Source organism: Pristis pectinata, chromosome 1, assembly GCF_009764475.1.
Source record: "Pristis pectinata isolate sPriPec2 chromosome 1, sPriPec2.1.pri, whole genome shotgun sequence".
Classification (NCBI taxonomy): Eukaryota; Metazoa; Chordata; class Chondrichthyes; order Rhinopristiformes; family Pristidae; genus Pristis; species Pristis pectinata.
In genome coordinates, this window is record NC_067405.1 from 119,377,564 (window position 1) to 119,392,648 (window position 15,085).

At 41.3% G+C, this 15,085-nt stretch overlaps 1 protein-coding gene across 1 annotated transcript in view; it reads right to left on the reverse strand.

Annotated features, from left to right (window-relative positions):
* The window catches only part of LOC127572566 (tumor necrosis factor alpha-induced protein 2-like), a 28,621-nt gene extending 15,133 nt beyond the window's left edge, over positions 1-13,488 (reverse strand). The window contains exons 1-7 of the mRNA XM_052019970.1: positions 13,343-13,488; positions 11,374-11,431; positions 7,594-7,700; positions 6,389-6,589; positions 2,980-3,625; positions 324-435; positions 17-139 (exon numbers count right to left, since the gene is read on the reverse strand). Coding sequence (XP_051875930.1) covers positions 17-139; positions 324-435; positions 2,980-3,625; positions 6,389-6,589; positions 7,594-7,633 — 1,122 coding nt within the window. The 5' untranslated portion in view covers positions 7,634-7,700; positions 11,374-11,431; positions 13,343-13,488. The remainder of the gene's footprint in view (positions 1-16; positions 140-323; positions 436-2,979; positions 3,626-6,388; positions 6,590-7,593; positions 7,701-11,373; positions 11,432-13,342) is intronic.
* Positions 13,489-15,085: the final 1,597 nt, after the last annotated feature.

Consider the following 15,085-nt stretch of genomic DNA (forward strand, 5'->3'; position numbering starts at 1 on the left):
ATGCCATCCTATGTACCTGGATTATGTCGATAGGTAGCTCACTGTGGTAATATCCATTCAGCACAATAGGCTCTTCCTCACTTTTCCAATTTTTCTCTTCTATATGGAGACTCTTATCCATGTGCAATTTAGCATCTGACTAAAATAAAGAAAGCAACTGAATAAAGAGAAGCATATACTGAGCAACGATTAATGCTTACAAAAGATCATCTACAAAGTATTAAAACAAATGACTTTTGTGATAGTTTGACCACTGAAGTTCCAACAACTATTGTAATTTTATTTGTACATTTTTAAATGCAAGGAAGTGATAAATATCTTACCTGTAAAGCAGAAAAGTATTCACTTTTCAAATGACTGATCATCCTTTCTGGGAGCAAGGTGTTTGCCAGTTCCTGACTTGTATCTTCCCATTGTGTGATGGTACTCATAAGTCTGAACAAGGAATCAGATATGGTCACATTGACTAATTTGAGTGTTTCACAATAGCATTTTGAAAATTGAAACTATGTCAATCTTCAGTTATTATTTGTCAACACTATACATTCATTGGAAAGTTGTACTACTATCACACACCAGTAGCTACTTTATTTCGGGTAATGCCCTCCCATGAAAATTCTGTCATGAAAAATTTGACACCAAACCATATAAGGAGATACGAAGATGACAAAAACTGGGTCAAAGAAGCAGATATTAAGGGGCAACATAGAGGAGAAAAAAACTGGTAGTAAAGCAGAGAGATTAGAGGAGGGAATTCAAGAGCTTGGGGCTTTGTCAACTGAAGGCATGACTGCCAATGGCAGAGCGACTGAAGTCAGGAATGATTAAGAGTTCAGAACTGGAAGAGTACGGATACCTTGCACTATAGGGCTGGAGGTGCATGAGGATAGGTGGGCCCAAGGGCAAATTTTACAACCATTAGGATTTTTAAAAATTGAGCTATTGCTCATCAAGAGTTGATGTAAGCAGGCAAGCACAGAGGAAATGGTCTAGTTGGTCCTGGTATAAATTAAGATATGGGCAGCAGAATTTTGGATGATTTTGAGGTTATGTAAGGTAGCAAAAGGAAGAGCAACCTAGAGTGCAATGGAATGGTCAACTCTGAAGTGATTTCAGCATCAGATGAGCTGAGGCAGGAATGAAGCCATATGATGATATGAAGATAGAAATAGGTAAACTTAGTGATGCTGGAATCTTCGTGATAGTCTGAAACTCACCTCGAGTTCAAATAAGCCAAAGCGAATGATCTGGTTATTTCAGACAGTTTCCATGGCGAGGAACTTGAGAGAATGGCTCGAAAGTAGAGTTTATGAAGGTGTCTGAAAACAATGGATTCTGCCTTTCCAGTCTTTCATTCAGAAGAGATTTCTGCTCATCCAATATGGGTGACTGTCAAGCAGTCTGAGAATTTGGATACAGGTGGGAGGTGGGGGCAAAGTCAAAGGAGCTGGTGGTGAACTTTAGTTTGACAGTGCATTTATGGAAACAGATTGCTTTTTTGAATGACCTTGCCAGGGGCTAGCTTGGAGATATGAAATAGTGGGACAGAGGGGCAATATAAAAGAGTGAGAATAGTTCTTTATGGGACACCAGAGGTAATGATGCTTATGTGGGAAGCGATTCAATTGCAGATGGTTCTTCGGCTATAATTGGAACCAAGTTTGTGGAGGACGTTGATAAGTAAGTATGATGTGGGCAATCCCGTCAATTGCTGCATAAAGGTCAGGAAGAAAAAGAAATGCACAAAGAATACAAAAGCCCAGTCACTGAATACAGAATGTGTTGCATCGAAAAAATACTCCATATAAATTTCTTGTACAGTGATGGGATTGAATTCAACCAATTACAGCAAATGTATGTTGTGTGAAATTCCAGTGGTTGGCACCAAAACCTACTTTACCAGGAGGAAATCATGGGAGCACTGATTATAATCTTCTGATTCTCTTTGGATACTGGGTGGTGCCAGAGGACTTGAGAGTGACAAACTCTCCAAGTTAAAATGAGATAAAAAGGACACTGATAGTATGGACACAGCTGGTTACGTGACAGGCAAAAGAGGGTTGTGGAAAATGGTTGTCTTTCAGACTGGTGGAAGGTGAGTAGTAGTGTTCCCCAGGGATTGGTGTTAGGTCCATTGCTTTTTATTAGGCCCATTGCCTTGTATGAATGACCTAGACTTGGAGATGCATGCCACATGCACCCTTAAGTCTATGGGGGAGAATGGGGAGAGACTTTCTCCCCATTCTTAAATCATAGAGCAGAAGAACTTGTGTGTATGCATGTACAGATCATTGAAAGTGGCAAGTCACATTGAGATAGTGATTTATGAGACAGTCAGAATTTTGGGATTTATCGATGTAAAGCAGGAAGGACATGCTAAACATTTGTAAAACACTGGTCCAGTCATGGCTGGGGTATTTTATTCATTTCTATTCACCTTATTATGAGGGACCAGTTTCAATGATGGAATAAAGTGACTGAGATTGTTTAGATCTGATAGAGGTATATAAAATGAAGAGGAGGTCTAGACAGAGTGACAGAGTGGCATTATGTTCCTATTGGTGGAGAGGTTAAGGATTAACAATTACAGGTACGAAATAAAGGTGCAGAGAATTAAGAGTGACATGAGGAAAAGCTTTGTTAAGCGCATTTGGTTGGAATCTGAAATTTACTGCCTGAAGATGAAGGTGGAGGTAGATTCCACTGGGGCTGTTAAGAAGGAATTGGATAAATATATAGTGAGGAAAAATTGAAAGGCTACAGAGAAGGGGCTGGGGGATGGAACTAGTCAGTTGCCCTGGTCATTGATTTGGCAAATACATGATGGGATAAATGGCCTCCTTCTATGCTGGAACCATATTGTCATTCTATGATATACAATAAGATAAGCAGGTAAGAAAATCTTGATCTTAAAATATAATACTTAACAATAATACAGTAAACAAAAGTAAACACATTTTGGATCTGTATCCAACTTACTTTGGATAACAAGAGTAAATCCAGTGCAGAAAGGCATAAACTTCTTTCCCTTTTAGTCCACTCTCTACAATTAATTCCATGTGGGAGGAACTTTTCTTATGATAATATTCCACGTACTTTTCACATATGTTGTACTCTTGTGGATAACATGGCACGATGCAGTTCACAATGGTGTCAAAGTCCTTTTCCAGTTTTTTGTGATGCTGCACTAAACATTCAATGACCCATTTGTCTTTGTCAACATCAGAAACACTGGGTAGTTCACCTAATCTTTCATTCACAGATTGCTCTAAAATACTCAGCCATTTAGATTCCCATTCTCTTGGCCTAACCTCTGCAATGCCTCCAGATTTCTCTTTTTCCTGTAGATATGTCTGATCTGCTTTTTCTTCTTGGATTTTCACTTGTACTGCCATTTTCAACAGATCTGGATCTTCCTTGGAAATGTTCATTGAGTTTTTCACCACTGTGAAAATTTCAGCACTCAGCAGTTCATACAGTGATTCAATTCCTTTCTTTTTCTCTTTGATGAGATCTTCATCAGTCTCTGTTGTGTCATTAGCATACTGCTCATGTTCCAATTTGATGAGGTGGCAGTCAGCCTTAAAATATTGCTTTTGTTCAATAAGTTCTTTGATGTCTTTTTCTAGGCAAAAGGAAGTTACTATTACCTTTCTGGTCAATTGAAAATGGTCCAATATTTTTAAAAAATCTAAGATTTGCTTTGAATCAACAGAAAATGCTGGAAACAGTCAGCAGGTCAGACAGCAATAGAAAAAGAGAAACAATTTCGACAGAATCTAGTATGTTAACTATGTGCCAGAAATGCTGCCTGACCTGCAAAAATGCATAACCATCTGTTTCTCTGTTTTTGTTTCAGATTTCCAGCATTTGCAGATGTTTTTTCATTGCTTTCAATAAACTTTGTCAGTATAACTATCATCACTTAAATAGTCATTAAGTTAACTCCTGGTTAAATTTTAAACAAATATATTCCTCATATTTAAAAATAAATTGTTTGCCATCAAAATCATTCACCATAATTATTAATTAGCAAAGCATGAAGTATTTCTTATTTAACTGAGAACACACTCTGAACCAATTTTTAGAGACTTTATGCTCATTGACAAACAATTTAGAAAATATATCTTTATTTCCTGCAAAATCAATGATAGTATGATTTAATACTACTAGAAATAGAATATCTCCAATCCATTTACGATCTCCTCTCAAAAGACTTTGAATATGTTGTGCACTCCTAAATTTGTGCTCATCTGTAACACAGTACTGAAACAGCTTCAATCATAGCCAGAAATAGCATCCTAAGTGCTAGTTACAAAAACAATCCTTCCCTGCTAACCCTTCTCAATCTGTCTGTCGCGTTTGCCATAACTGACCAAAACAACCTCCTTCAATGTTTCTATGTCATCATCCAGCAGAATGGAACTGCATTTTGCTCTTATCTGTCCAGTCTTAGCCAGACTTTAACCCATAATGACTTCTTTCACCCCATCCTTCATCCACCCATAGCATCTGGTGTTCCTTAAATTAAATATCAGGAAGTCTGAAGTCATCAGCCTCCACAAAGTTAAAATGGTGGTACCAATCTCCCCAATGTTGTTTCAAACAGCACGTTCAAAAATGGTGACATTAGTACAGTCCCAATATGACGTGAACAGATTCCCCCCTTTTTAAAGTCATTCTGATTCAGGAACAGTGGACATAAGTGTTGAATTTCCCACAATAACACCAGCATTCTTGTAGCTACTAATGAGTACATGTTGCAATGAAGGGAGCGTGTGGAAAGGGGGTTGGGAGGGGTATGTAGGCAGAATCCTTCAGGTGGGATGGAGGAACATGCACAGACTTTTGAAGAAGAGAGGCTGCAGGAAGCAGCCTCCTTGTGCAAAGTGCATTCATGGAAGGATGTTGCTGGGGAGGTTTCTGAAAGAGCATGAATCATCTTTTTGAATGCCTGGACTTTTACAGTGAAATGCCCCTTCCAGATGTGACTAAAAACTGAAGATTCACCACCTGCAATCAACAACAAACAGTAAAGTGTGACATGTGACAGACAGAGCATACAAGATTTCTCAGAATGAGAGTAACTGACTTTGAGAGACAAACAGGCCCACTTGGTTGTTACTGAGATTTGTCTAGCAAACACAAATGCACAAGCACTGCTCTCAAAGACAAAGGCAGGGTCACTCTCAGTCTCAGAAACCTTGCCTCTGGATTCATGCAAACTGCCTCTACTGAGTTGTGCTCATTGCTGCATTGTATTAGTCAAAGAAACCCCTACTGGCAAAAAGGGGAAACTTTCATTTTTGGTCAGTGTGACTTTCGTATTCACAGCTGAATGAAGCATTTCACTGCAGTGCAAGGCTCCCAAAGATATAGTCAAACATACATAGAGACCTTCCTTTTATGAGTGCCATCTTTTATGTCAGATAACTTTCCCCAGGTTTTTAATTCATTTCTGATCTTATGAACGTGGAACCATTTGGTTTTGCAGTATTGACAACTTTGACCACTTCACTTCCAGGGGAATTCAGATTTTAAAAAATTTGGTGATATGCTGGCTGGCATTCAATTTGGTTCAATCTACTGAAAGGTTTTTGACAGAAAATTGTGTAGTACCCAGTCTATGACTGTGGGAGAGATCTGACATTTTAATAAAAGCCTTCAGTGTTATTAAAGGCTGGTTCTTCTTTGAGTGAACAATATCAGTAGTGATATAACTGAGAATCTTACCAGAAATATACTTCAAGCTTTGTGGTGCTATGACATTCAGACGAGCTGGATATCAGTACTAATGTACACAAGATTCTCACACCAAGAAGTCTGCATCTTGTTCTCAGTTGGTGTTAATGCACTCAGAAGCACTCACAAAATTGGTTAGTACCATGTTATCATGATTTTTATCTACACATTCCCTTTTTTGATGTTGCACAGATAGGTTTCTCAGCTACCAACTTTGGTCCCTATGTCTGGACACCAAATCCATTCCCTCTCAGGGAAACTGAACTAAACTGTTCATAACATTTGGTTATATTTGACCAAATTGAATTTTGGACCACGTATCTGTGCCTCACCTTTGTCATCTCTTGACTTACAATTACAATTCAATTACATTTTCAATGCCGACAGATGAATTTGTCAGATTATCAGATGACCTTATGTAAAAAACTCAGGGATATCTCATTTAAACAGTATGAGTATCGTGTTCCAACAACGTTTAAGGATCAACCTAACCACTTAATGGATTCCAAATTCTGCCTTTCTTGGGTTATCCAGGATAATGCCTTCACCTTCCTATCTTGAACAATCATTAACTTAATCCCTTAAGATTTATAAATTAACATTCACCATTAAGCCCTTCTTTCCACATTAACTATGAAAAGCCTACCTGATAGTACTTTTATAGAATCCCAAATTTTGCCATTGATTTCTACAATATCCACAATGTTGTCTGTTGAATCAAATGTTTTTTCCTTCTTGTGAGAAAATGGTGAGAAAATGGCCCTTAACTTATTGTGTTTCTTCACATTTGGTTCAGGGCTTATTCCCGAACAGTCAGCTTCCAGTATGCTGGCTTTCTTGTCTCCCACTGCAAAAGAGTAAGTAAGTTTTATTTAAAAATAAGAATCAGTTTTATTATCACTGACATATGTTGAGAGATTTGTTGTTTTGCGGCAGCAGTACAGTGCAAGACATAAAAATTACTGTAAGATACAAAAATAAATAAATTGTGCAAAAGAGGAATAACCCTAACCAGCTGCTATACCTGGCATTGTTTGTGTTATTATTGCTGGTAGTAGTGATGTTTGCATTTATTTCCATGCATTTTGTTTTTAAAGCACTCCTTTTAAATGAAAAAAATCTAACTTAAATATGTAATTATTCCATAAGTAATATCATTAAGGGGTTAAAAATTATGTAGTTTAACTAAATTTACCAATAAAAACATACAAGACAAATATGTATACAAAAATTACATTTAATAGAGTTCTCTTTTAGTAATGTACCTATGCACAATATATAAATTTACTTGATTTCAGTATTGAAGTGCTTCAGAATACACTGTATTTCCTTTTTTTAATCCAGTTTAAAAATATAGAGATTATGTTTATGTCCAACTCTGGAGCAATCAACATTAGCTGATCATAGGAGGTGCATTGAGTTTTGAAATTAAGGCCAACAACTTTGGTGATTGTCCTTGCACCTTTAATGCTCAAACTAAGTTGAACAGAGAACTGAAGTCGCTTGAATTGAGAAGTAGGTCAGATGGATAACTGGTGTCTGAGGGACGAAGACATTTTCCCCAGCAGCATTGCCAGTTATTATTGTAGCCTCAATTACATGTGGTAGTGACTTTTCAACTTATAATCTTGTGTCACTGCATAGTATTTGTTGATCCAAATTCCTGAGCAGCATGACTGGAGCTCCTTCTTTCAGTTCAAGATTATGTGATGGAATTTGATTACAGAGTTTAAAAATTAAACAGGAAGATGTACAGCCTCAATGTCTATCACACTATCATTAGATTTATACTTGTGTGTTTGTGAAATGAACTTCAAAAGTCAGAGATAACCTTTTAGCCCAAAGGCTTACCTATGCGATTCTTAAATTTCTTCATCGTTGAAACCAGCATGAAGCCAATTGGTTCTGAATTCTGTCTTGATTTAGCCTCAAAATTAACTTCTAACTTTACTGTGAGCCTAAATGCCAAAAAAATAAAGATGTTACTTTTCTAGAATAAATTCCAGTGCTTATTATGTTATAAAGGTAGTTTTACCATCTGGTAAGTTCCATTAAATATCTATAGAGGTATAAAAACAGACAGCAACAAGTTCAGCAAAGTGAAGCTGATGACTGAATCATTGACGCCATAATGTATTTGCTGCTTGTTTCCCATTTTTTGTTAAATTTGTCTGAAACTCAGATGCTCAAATATTCCTATATATGCACAGTATAGCTCTTTTAACATAGGAACACAATTGATGGGAAAAAACTGTGCCAAAGGAGGATTCAGTGCACCAATTCCTTATTAGCCAGTCCCTTGAGGTCAAGGATATCTTAATTGTACTCCGATGAGCTGGTTAATGAGGCCAATGTGAGATCTTCAGACTCTGCCTCAGATGGAAGAGTAAGTACTTGATGGGGTCAGTGGGTCATAGTTTGGGAGGTGTTGCATTGCTGTCATTTACCTTGGACTTCTGTTCACCTGATGAAGGGATTTGAGATTCTCAATGCCATTCCAAATGCTCCTTCTGTATTTTAAGCAGTCATGGGCAGAAATGGATGGGGGGAGGGAGGCAGGGTATTCGACTATGCATTGGGAATGTAGGACATCCTTTAATTGTTTCCTCTGTTGAACTGGTAATCTTTTGTTGAGACAGAGCTCAGAATAGAGAATCTGTTTTGGGAGCCTGGTGTGGGCTTCAAACGATTTGGCTTGCCCATCATAGCCAACAGATCATATGTGGAACTTCAATACTGGGGATGTTAGCCAGGGAGAGGACACTGATTTTAGTTTGCTTATCCTTTCCATCAATTTGGAGGATTTTGGTAGCACCTCTCCAGCATTTTGAGGTATCTCTCGCAGATGGTCTACATCTCAAAATGTACAGGAAGGTGGGGATCATTGCTGCCCCATAGACCATCAGCTGTGTCAGATTTGAGGTCACGGTTCTCAAACTTCCTTTTCCTCAGACAGACAAAGGCTGTGCTGGTTGACAAAGTGCAGTGCTGATTTTCATCATCAGTGTCTGCTTTTGGCGAATGGTGGCTCCCAAGGTATGAGAAGAGTGCTCTATGTTTTCCAAGGTCTTGTCATGGATTGTTTTGCCAGAGGAAGATGTTGTACAAGAGAACAGGTTGGTGGATGACCTGTGTTTAGCAAATGTTTAGTGCAAGGCCCATTCTCTTAAATGCTACAGTGAATGAATTGAGAATAATTTGGAGCTCAGCCTTGAACTCATGCATACACAAAGTGTTGTCTATGTACTGCAGCTTGATGACTGAAATTGGAGTAACCTTGGTTCAGGATTAGAGACACTGTCTCCCATTTGTTCTGTAGATTAGCTCCACTCCAGCAGGAACTTGTTGTAGATTAAGTGCATCAGTATAATGGGAAGGATTAAGAAAAGTATTGGGGTGATAATGTAACCTGGCTTGATACTGGTCTACATTGAGATTGTGGACCCATTGATTAAGATCATGGCCCACATTTTCATCATGCTGCATACGTAAAGTGGAAACAAATTTGTGGAAAATCGTATTGGAGACTCCACATGCCCTCTTGACTGACGGAGTCAAAGGTTTTTGTGACATCAAAGTAGGTCATGTTCAGTAACTGATTCTGTTTCCTGCATTCCTCTTGGAGTGGTCACATGGTGCAGAATATGTCCACTGTGTCCCTAAATGGACAGGATCCACACTGCAATTTGGAGAGTATCTCCTAGGCCATTGGGAGGAGGTGCTTGAGGAGTTCTCTTGCAATGTCTTTGCCTGTAGCAAACAGCAGGGAGACCCCCTCTATAGTTACTGCATTTGGATTTGTTTCCTTTTTTGAAGCTGGTCACTATTATGGAATTTCTGAGGTCCCCCGGTATGTCCTCCTCACCACAGATGTGGGTGATCAAGCCAAAAATTTGTCTTTTGCTCCTCTCTGCCAAGTTTTAGAAGTTCAACAGGGATATCTGTTCCTGAGTCCTTGTTCTTTTCCAATGAACATATAGCATATTTGACTGCCGGTGTAGCTAGGCCAATAAGTAAATAGCACTTACTATTCATAAGAACTGAATTTCATTTCCTTTTTGCATTTCATGCACTGCTGAGGTAGGCTGTGGGATGAAGTGGAGAGCAGGTGCCATGTGTCCTTTTGGATAATGTCAGTTATAACAATTCACTGCGTTCATCCATTGAAACACTCACACTCACTCCCTTCTCATTCAAGCTCTCACTCGGTCATTCTCATTCATTCTCTTTCAGCCATTTTACATTAGATCCTTTATGTCTCACAGAGTCATACAGCACAGAAACAGGCCCTTCAGCCCAACTGCTGACCAGGATGCTCATCTAAGCTAGTCCCATTTTGCCTGCATTTATCCCATATCCTTCCAAACCTTTCCTATCCATGTACCTGTCCAAGTATCTTTTAAATGTTGTTAATGTACCTGCCTCAACCACTTCCTCTGGCAGCTCATTCCATATACGGACCACCCTTTGGCTGGAAAAAGTTGCCCCTTAAGATCTTATTAAATCTTTCCCCCTCACCCAAAACCTATGGTCTCTAGCTCATGATTCCTCAACCCTGGGAAAAAGACAGTGTGCATTCACCCTATCTATGCCCCTCATGATATTATACACTTCCATAAGATTGTCCCTCATGATCTTACACAGCTCCATAAGATCACCCTTCATTCCCCTAGGTTCCAATGAATGAAGTCCTAGCCTGCTCAACTTCTCTCTATAACTCAGTCCCTCAAGTTCTGGCAACATGCTGGTAAATCTTTTCTACACTCTTTCCAGCTTAATGGCATCTTTCCTATAGCAGGGTGACCAAAACTGAACACAATACCCCAAATGTGACCTCATCAACATCTTGTACAACGGCAAAATAACATCCCACTCCTATACTCAGTGCCCAGAGTGATGAAGGCCAGCATGCCAGAAACATTCTTCACCTCCCTCTCTACCTGTGACACCACTTTCAGGTAACCCAGTACTGGTACTCGTAGATCCCTCTGTTCTACAGCACTCCCCAGGACCCTACCATTCACTTTGAAAATCCTACCCAATTTGTCTTCCCAAATTGCAACACCTCACATGTATCTGAATTAAATTCCATTTGCCATTCCTCGGCCCACTTACCCAGCTGAACGAGATCCCACTGTAATTCTTGATAACCATCTTCACCATCTATGACATCACCTATTTTAGTGTCATCTGCAACTTACTAACTATGCCTTGTACACTCTCCAAATCATCAATATCAATGACAAATAACAATGGCCTAGCACAGACCCCTAGCACACCACTAGTCATGGGCCTCCAGTCCGAAAAGCAATCTTCTACCATCACCCTCTGTTTCCTACCATCAAGACAATTTTGTATCCAATTAGCTAGCTGTCCCTGGATTCCATGCAATCCAACTTCCCAGAGCAGCCTACCATGCAGAACCTTACCAAAAGACCAGTAAGACCAGTCCATATAGACTACATCTACTGCCCTGCCCTCATTGACCTTCTTGGTTACTTCTTCAAAAAACGGAATCAGATTAATGAGACATTATCTCCCACACACAAAGCCGTGCTGACCATCCCTAATCAACGCATGTATTTCCAAGTTCATGTACATCATCCCTCAGAATCTGTTCCAGTAACTTACCTACCACAGTTGTTAGGTTTACTGCTCTATAGTTCTCAGGTTTTTCTTTGCAGCCCTTCTGAAATAAAAGCAAAACATTAGCTACCCTCCAGTCCTCTGGCATCTCACGAATGATGCAGTGGCTAACAGTGATACATACATCTCAGCCAGGAATCCCTCAATTCCTTCTCCAGCTTCCCAGTGTTCTAGGATATACCTGCTCGGCCCCTGGAGATTTATCCACCTTCATGCATTTTAAGATGTCTAGCATCTCCTCTGCTGTAATGCGATCTATCCCCAAGACATCCCAGTCAACTATCTCAAGTTGTGATGTCTTCATGTCTTTCTCCACAGTAAAAACAGAGGAGAAATTTTCATTGAGGACCTCACCCATCTCCCCACATAATGATATTCACTTTGGTCTTTGATGGGCCCTGTTCTCCCTGGTTACTCTTTCCCCCTTAATATACTTATAAAGTCTCTTTGGATTCTCCTTAGTCTTCTCAGCCAAAGCTATCTCATGCCCCCTTTTGCCCTTGTGATTTCCTTCTTAAGTACACTCCTGCATCCCCTGTGCTCCTCCAGGGATTCACTTAACTTTCACTTTCCCAGATTCACTTACTCTCACTTTGTCTGTCACCCGTGCATTCTTACCTGTTCTCTCTTGCATTATCTTCTCTGGCACCCTCACTGAAACACTCAGTGACTAGCTCGTCTACACGGTAGTTCCATACCCATTCAATCACTGGGTTTCACTTTCGTTGAATCCCTCGTTCATCCTCCTCCATTACCTCACTTTACACGTCCTCTAATCCTGGCCTACAGGGCTGTCTCCCTACTCCTGGTTGAAATGGCATTTTCTCTGTCTCCCTCAGTTGTGACATCTCTCACCAACTCCTTTCCACTACCCAGATCAATAGCTTCGCAGTTAATGGATCCCTCCCCCAGACACAGTATCCTTGACTCTCATCTTACCTCTACTTAACTACACAGGAGGCCTTTCCATTCATGCCAACTCCCGGGAAGCAGTCCCATTCCTCCCGCCCCGACGCCCCCCCCCCCCCCACCCCCACCCCCACCCACCGCACACACCCTCCCACCTTTTTCTCCTGTGCTCCGGCAACTTCTTCTCTCACACAGATATATGTTCATCAACTCCCCGTTGATGTTCCATGTAATACACCAAGGGGCAGTTTGTAGCAGTCGACTAACCTACCAGTACGACTTTGGGATGTGGAATGAAACGGGAGCATCTTGGGGAAACACCCATGGTCAAAGGGAAAATGTACGAACTGCACGCAAGCAACAGCCGAGGTCGGGATCGAACCGGACCCCCAGGTCGCGCCCTGGAGAGGGGGAACCGGGACACAGAGAAAGGGGCACTCCCGTCCACTTCAGGTCCCGTTTACTTCGCAAAAAAGACGCGGCATCGACAGGGAATGAGAACAATTACTGATGCCGTGTGTAATCCATCTCCCCCTTGTTCACTGAGCGCTGGCATCATTTCACCAGAAACAAAAGACAGAACGCCGATTGCTGGAAATCCTACGTCAATATTTAAATAAAAGATGGGATGCTGGAAACCTGAGCAGTTCCGGCAGTGTCTATGCAGAGAAAACGTGTAGTATTTCAAATGAAGGGTCGTAGTTATTTCTCCTTCGTAAGTGCTCTCCGACTGTCTGCCACTCAGAATTTATTTCCCCTTCATCTCCGTTTCTGGGGGAATCTCTCGGTCGTTCTGACTAACGGTCGAGAAACATTAAAAGATTAACTCTGTTTCTTTTCATACAAATGCCCCCTGTCCCGCTGAAGGCGAGATGGTGTCATCTGGAACTGGACCCCAATTTTGACATTGTTTAGCTCGGATTTCCAGCACTCCCATTTTGCCTCCCTGCAGTCTTTGACCGTCTCCCGCATGCCCCGCGCCGCTAGAACGAAGGACCAGAGTCAACCAAAGCTGAAGCGCAGTGCTGCGAATTTCTCCACTTACCCAATATTCTTAAGAATAAATTCAACCATTATATCGATTAAACATTAGCTGAATGTTGAAACGGGATAAAGACGATGAACCTGTCTGAGTCCATAAAGCAGCCGACCGTCGCAATCACAAGCAGCTCTTACACGTCACGATCTTTTTTCGGGTCTCTATTTATACTGTATGCCGAAGTGAGATCGGAAACTGATTCTGCAAGTGCCGGGGAATTACGCGGGGAACGCCCAACTGTAGCCGGTAGTCGGGGAAAAAAAGCCCTGACCCCGAATAAGTGGAAGAATTATCCTCCAATAAGCGGTGAATCGTTTATCGTCCATTGGTATTGTATTGGTTTATTACTGTCACTTGTACCGAAGTACAGTGAAAAACTTGTCTTGCATACTGATGGTACAGGTCAATTCATTACACAGTGCAATTACATTGGGTTAGCACAGAGTGCATTGATGTAGTACAGGTAAAAACAGTAACAGTACAGAGTAAAGTGTCACAGCTACAGAGAACCTGCAGTGCAATAAGGTGCAAGGTCACAACAAGGTAGATCGTGAGGTAGTCCATCTCATCATATAAGGACACCATTCAATAGTCTTATCACAGTGGGATAGAAGCTGTCCTTACTGTAAGCCTGGTGGTATGTGCCCTCAGGCTCCTATATCTTCTACCTGATGGAAGAGGAGAGAAGAGAGAATGACCCAGGTGGGTGGGGTCTTTGATTATGCTGGCTGCTTCGCCAAGACAGCGAGAGGTAAAGACAGAGTCCAAGGAGGGGAGGCTGGTGTCTGTGATGTGCTGGGCTGTGTCCACAACTCTCTGCAGTTTCTTGCGGTCCTGGGCAGAGCAGTTACCGTACCAAGCCATGATGCATCCAGATAGGATGCTTTCTATGGTACATCGATGAAAGTTGGTGAGAGTCAAAGGGGACAAACTGAATTTCTTTAGCCTCCCGAGGAAGTAGAGGCACTGGTGGGCTTTCTTGGCCATGGCATCTACGTGATTTGACCAGGACAGGCTGTTGGTGATGTTAACTCCCAGGAACTTGAAGCTCTCAACCCTCTCGACCTTAGCACCATTGATGTAGACAGGTGCATTTACACCGCCCCCTTTCCTGAAGTCAATGACCAGCTCTCTTGTTTTGTTGACATTGAGGGAAAGGTTGTTGTCGTGACACCATTCCACTAAGCTCTCTATCTCCTTTCTGTACTCCGACTCATCGCTGTTTGAGATACGGCCTTCAATGATGGTATCATCTGCAAACTTGTAGATGGAGTTAGAGCAGAATCTGGCCACACAGTCCTGAGTGTACAGGGAGTAGAGTAGAGGGCTGAGGATGCAGCCTTGTGGGGCACCAGTGTTGAGAATAATCGTGCCGGAGGTATTGCTGCCTATCCTCACTGATTGCGGTCTGTTGGTTAGAAAGTCAAAGATCCACTTACGGAGGGAGGTGTTGAGTCCAAGGTCTCGGAGTTTGGTGACAAGTTTGCTTGGGATTATTGTATTGAAGGCAGATCTGTAGACAATAAACAATAGTCTAACGTAGGTGTCTTTACTGTCCAGATGCTCCAGAGCTGAGTGTAGGGCCAGGGAGATGGCATCCGCTGTAGACCTGTTTCGGCGATAGGCGAATTGCAGTGGGTCAAGATTGTCTGGGAGGCTGGAGTTGATGTGTGCCATGACCAGCCTCTCAAAGCACTTCATGATGGTGGATGTCAGAGCCACTGGTCAGTAGTCATTGAGGAATGTTAC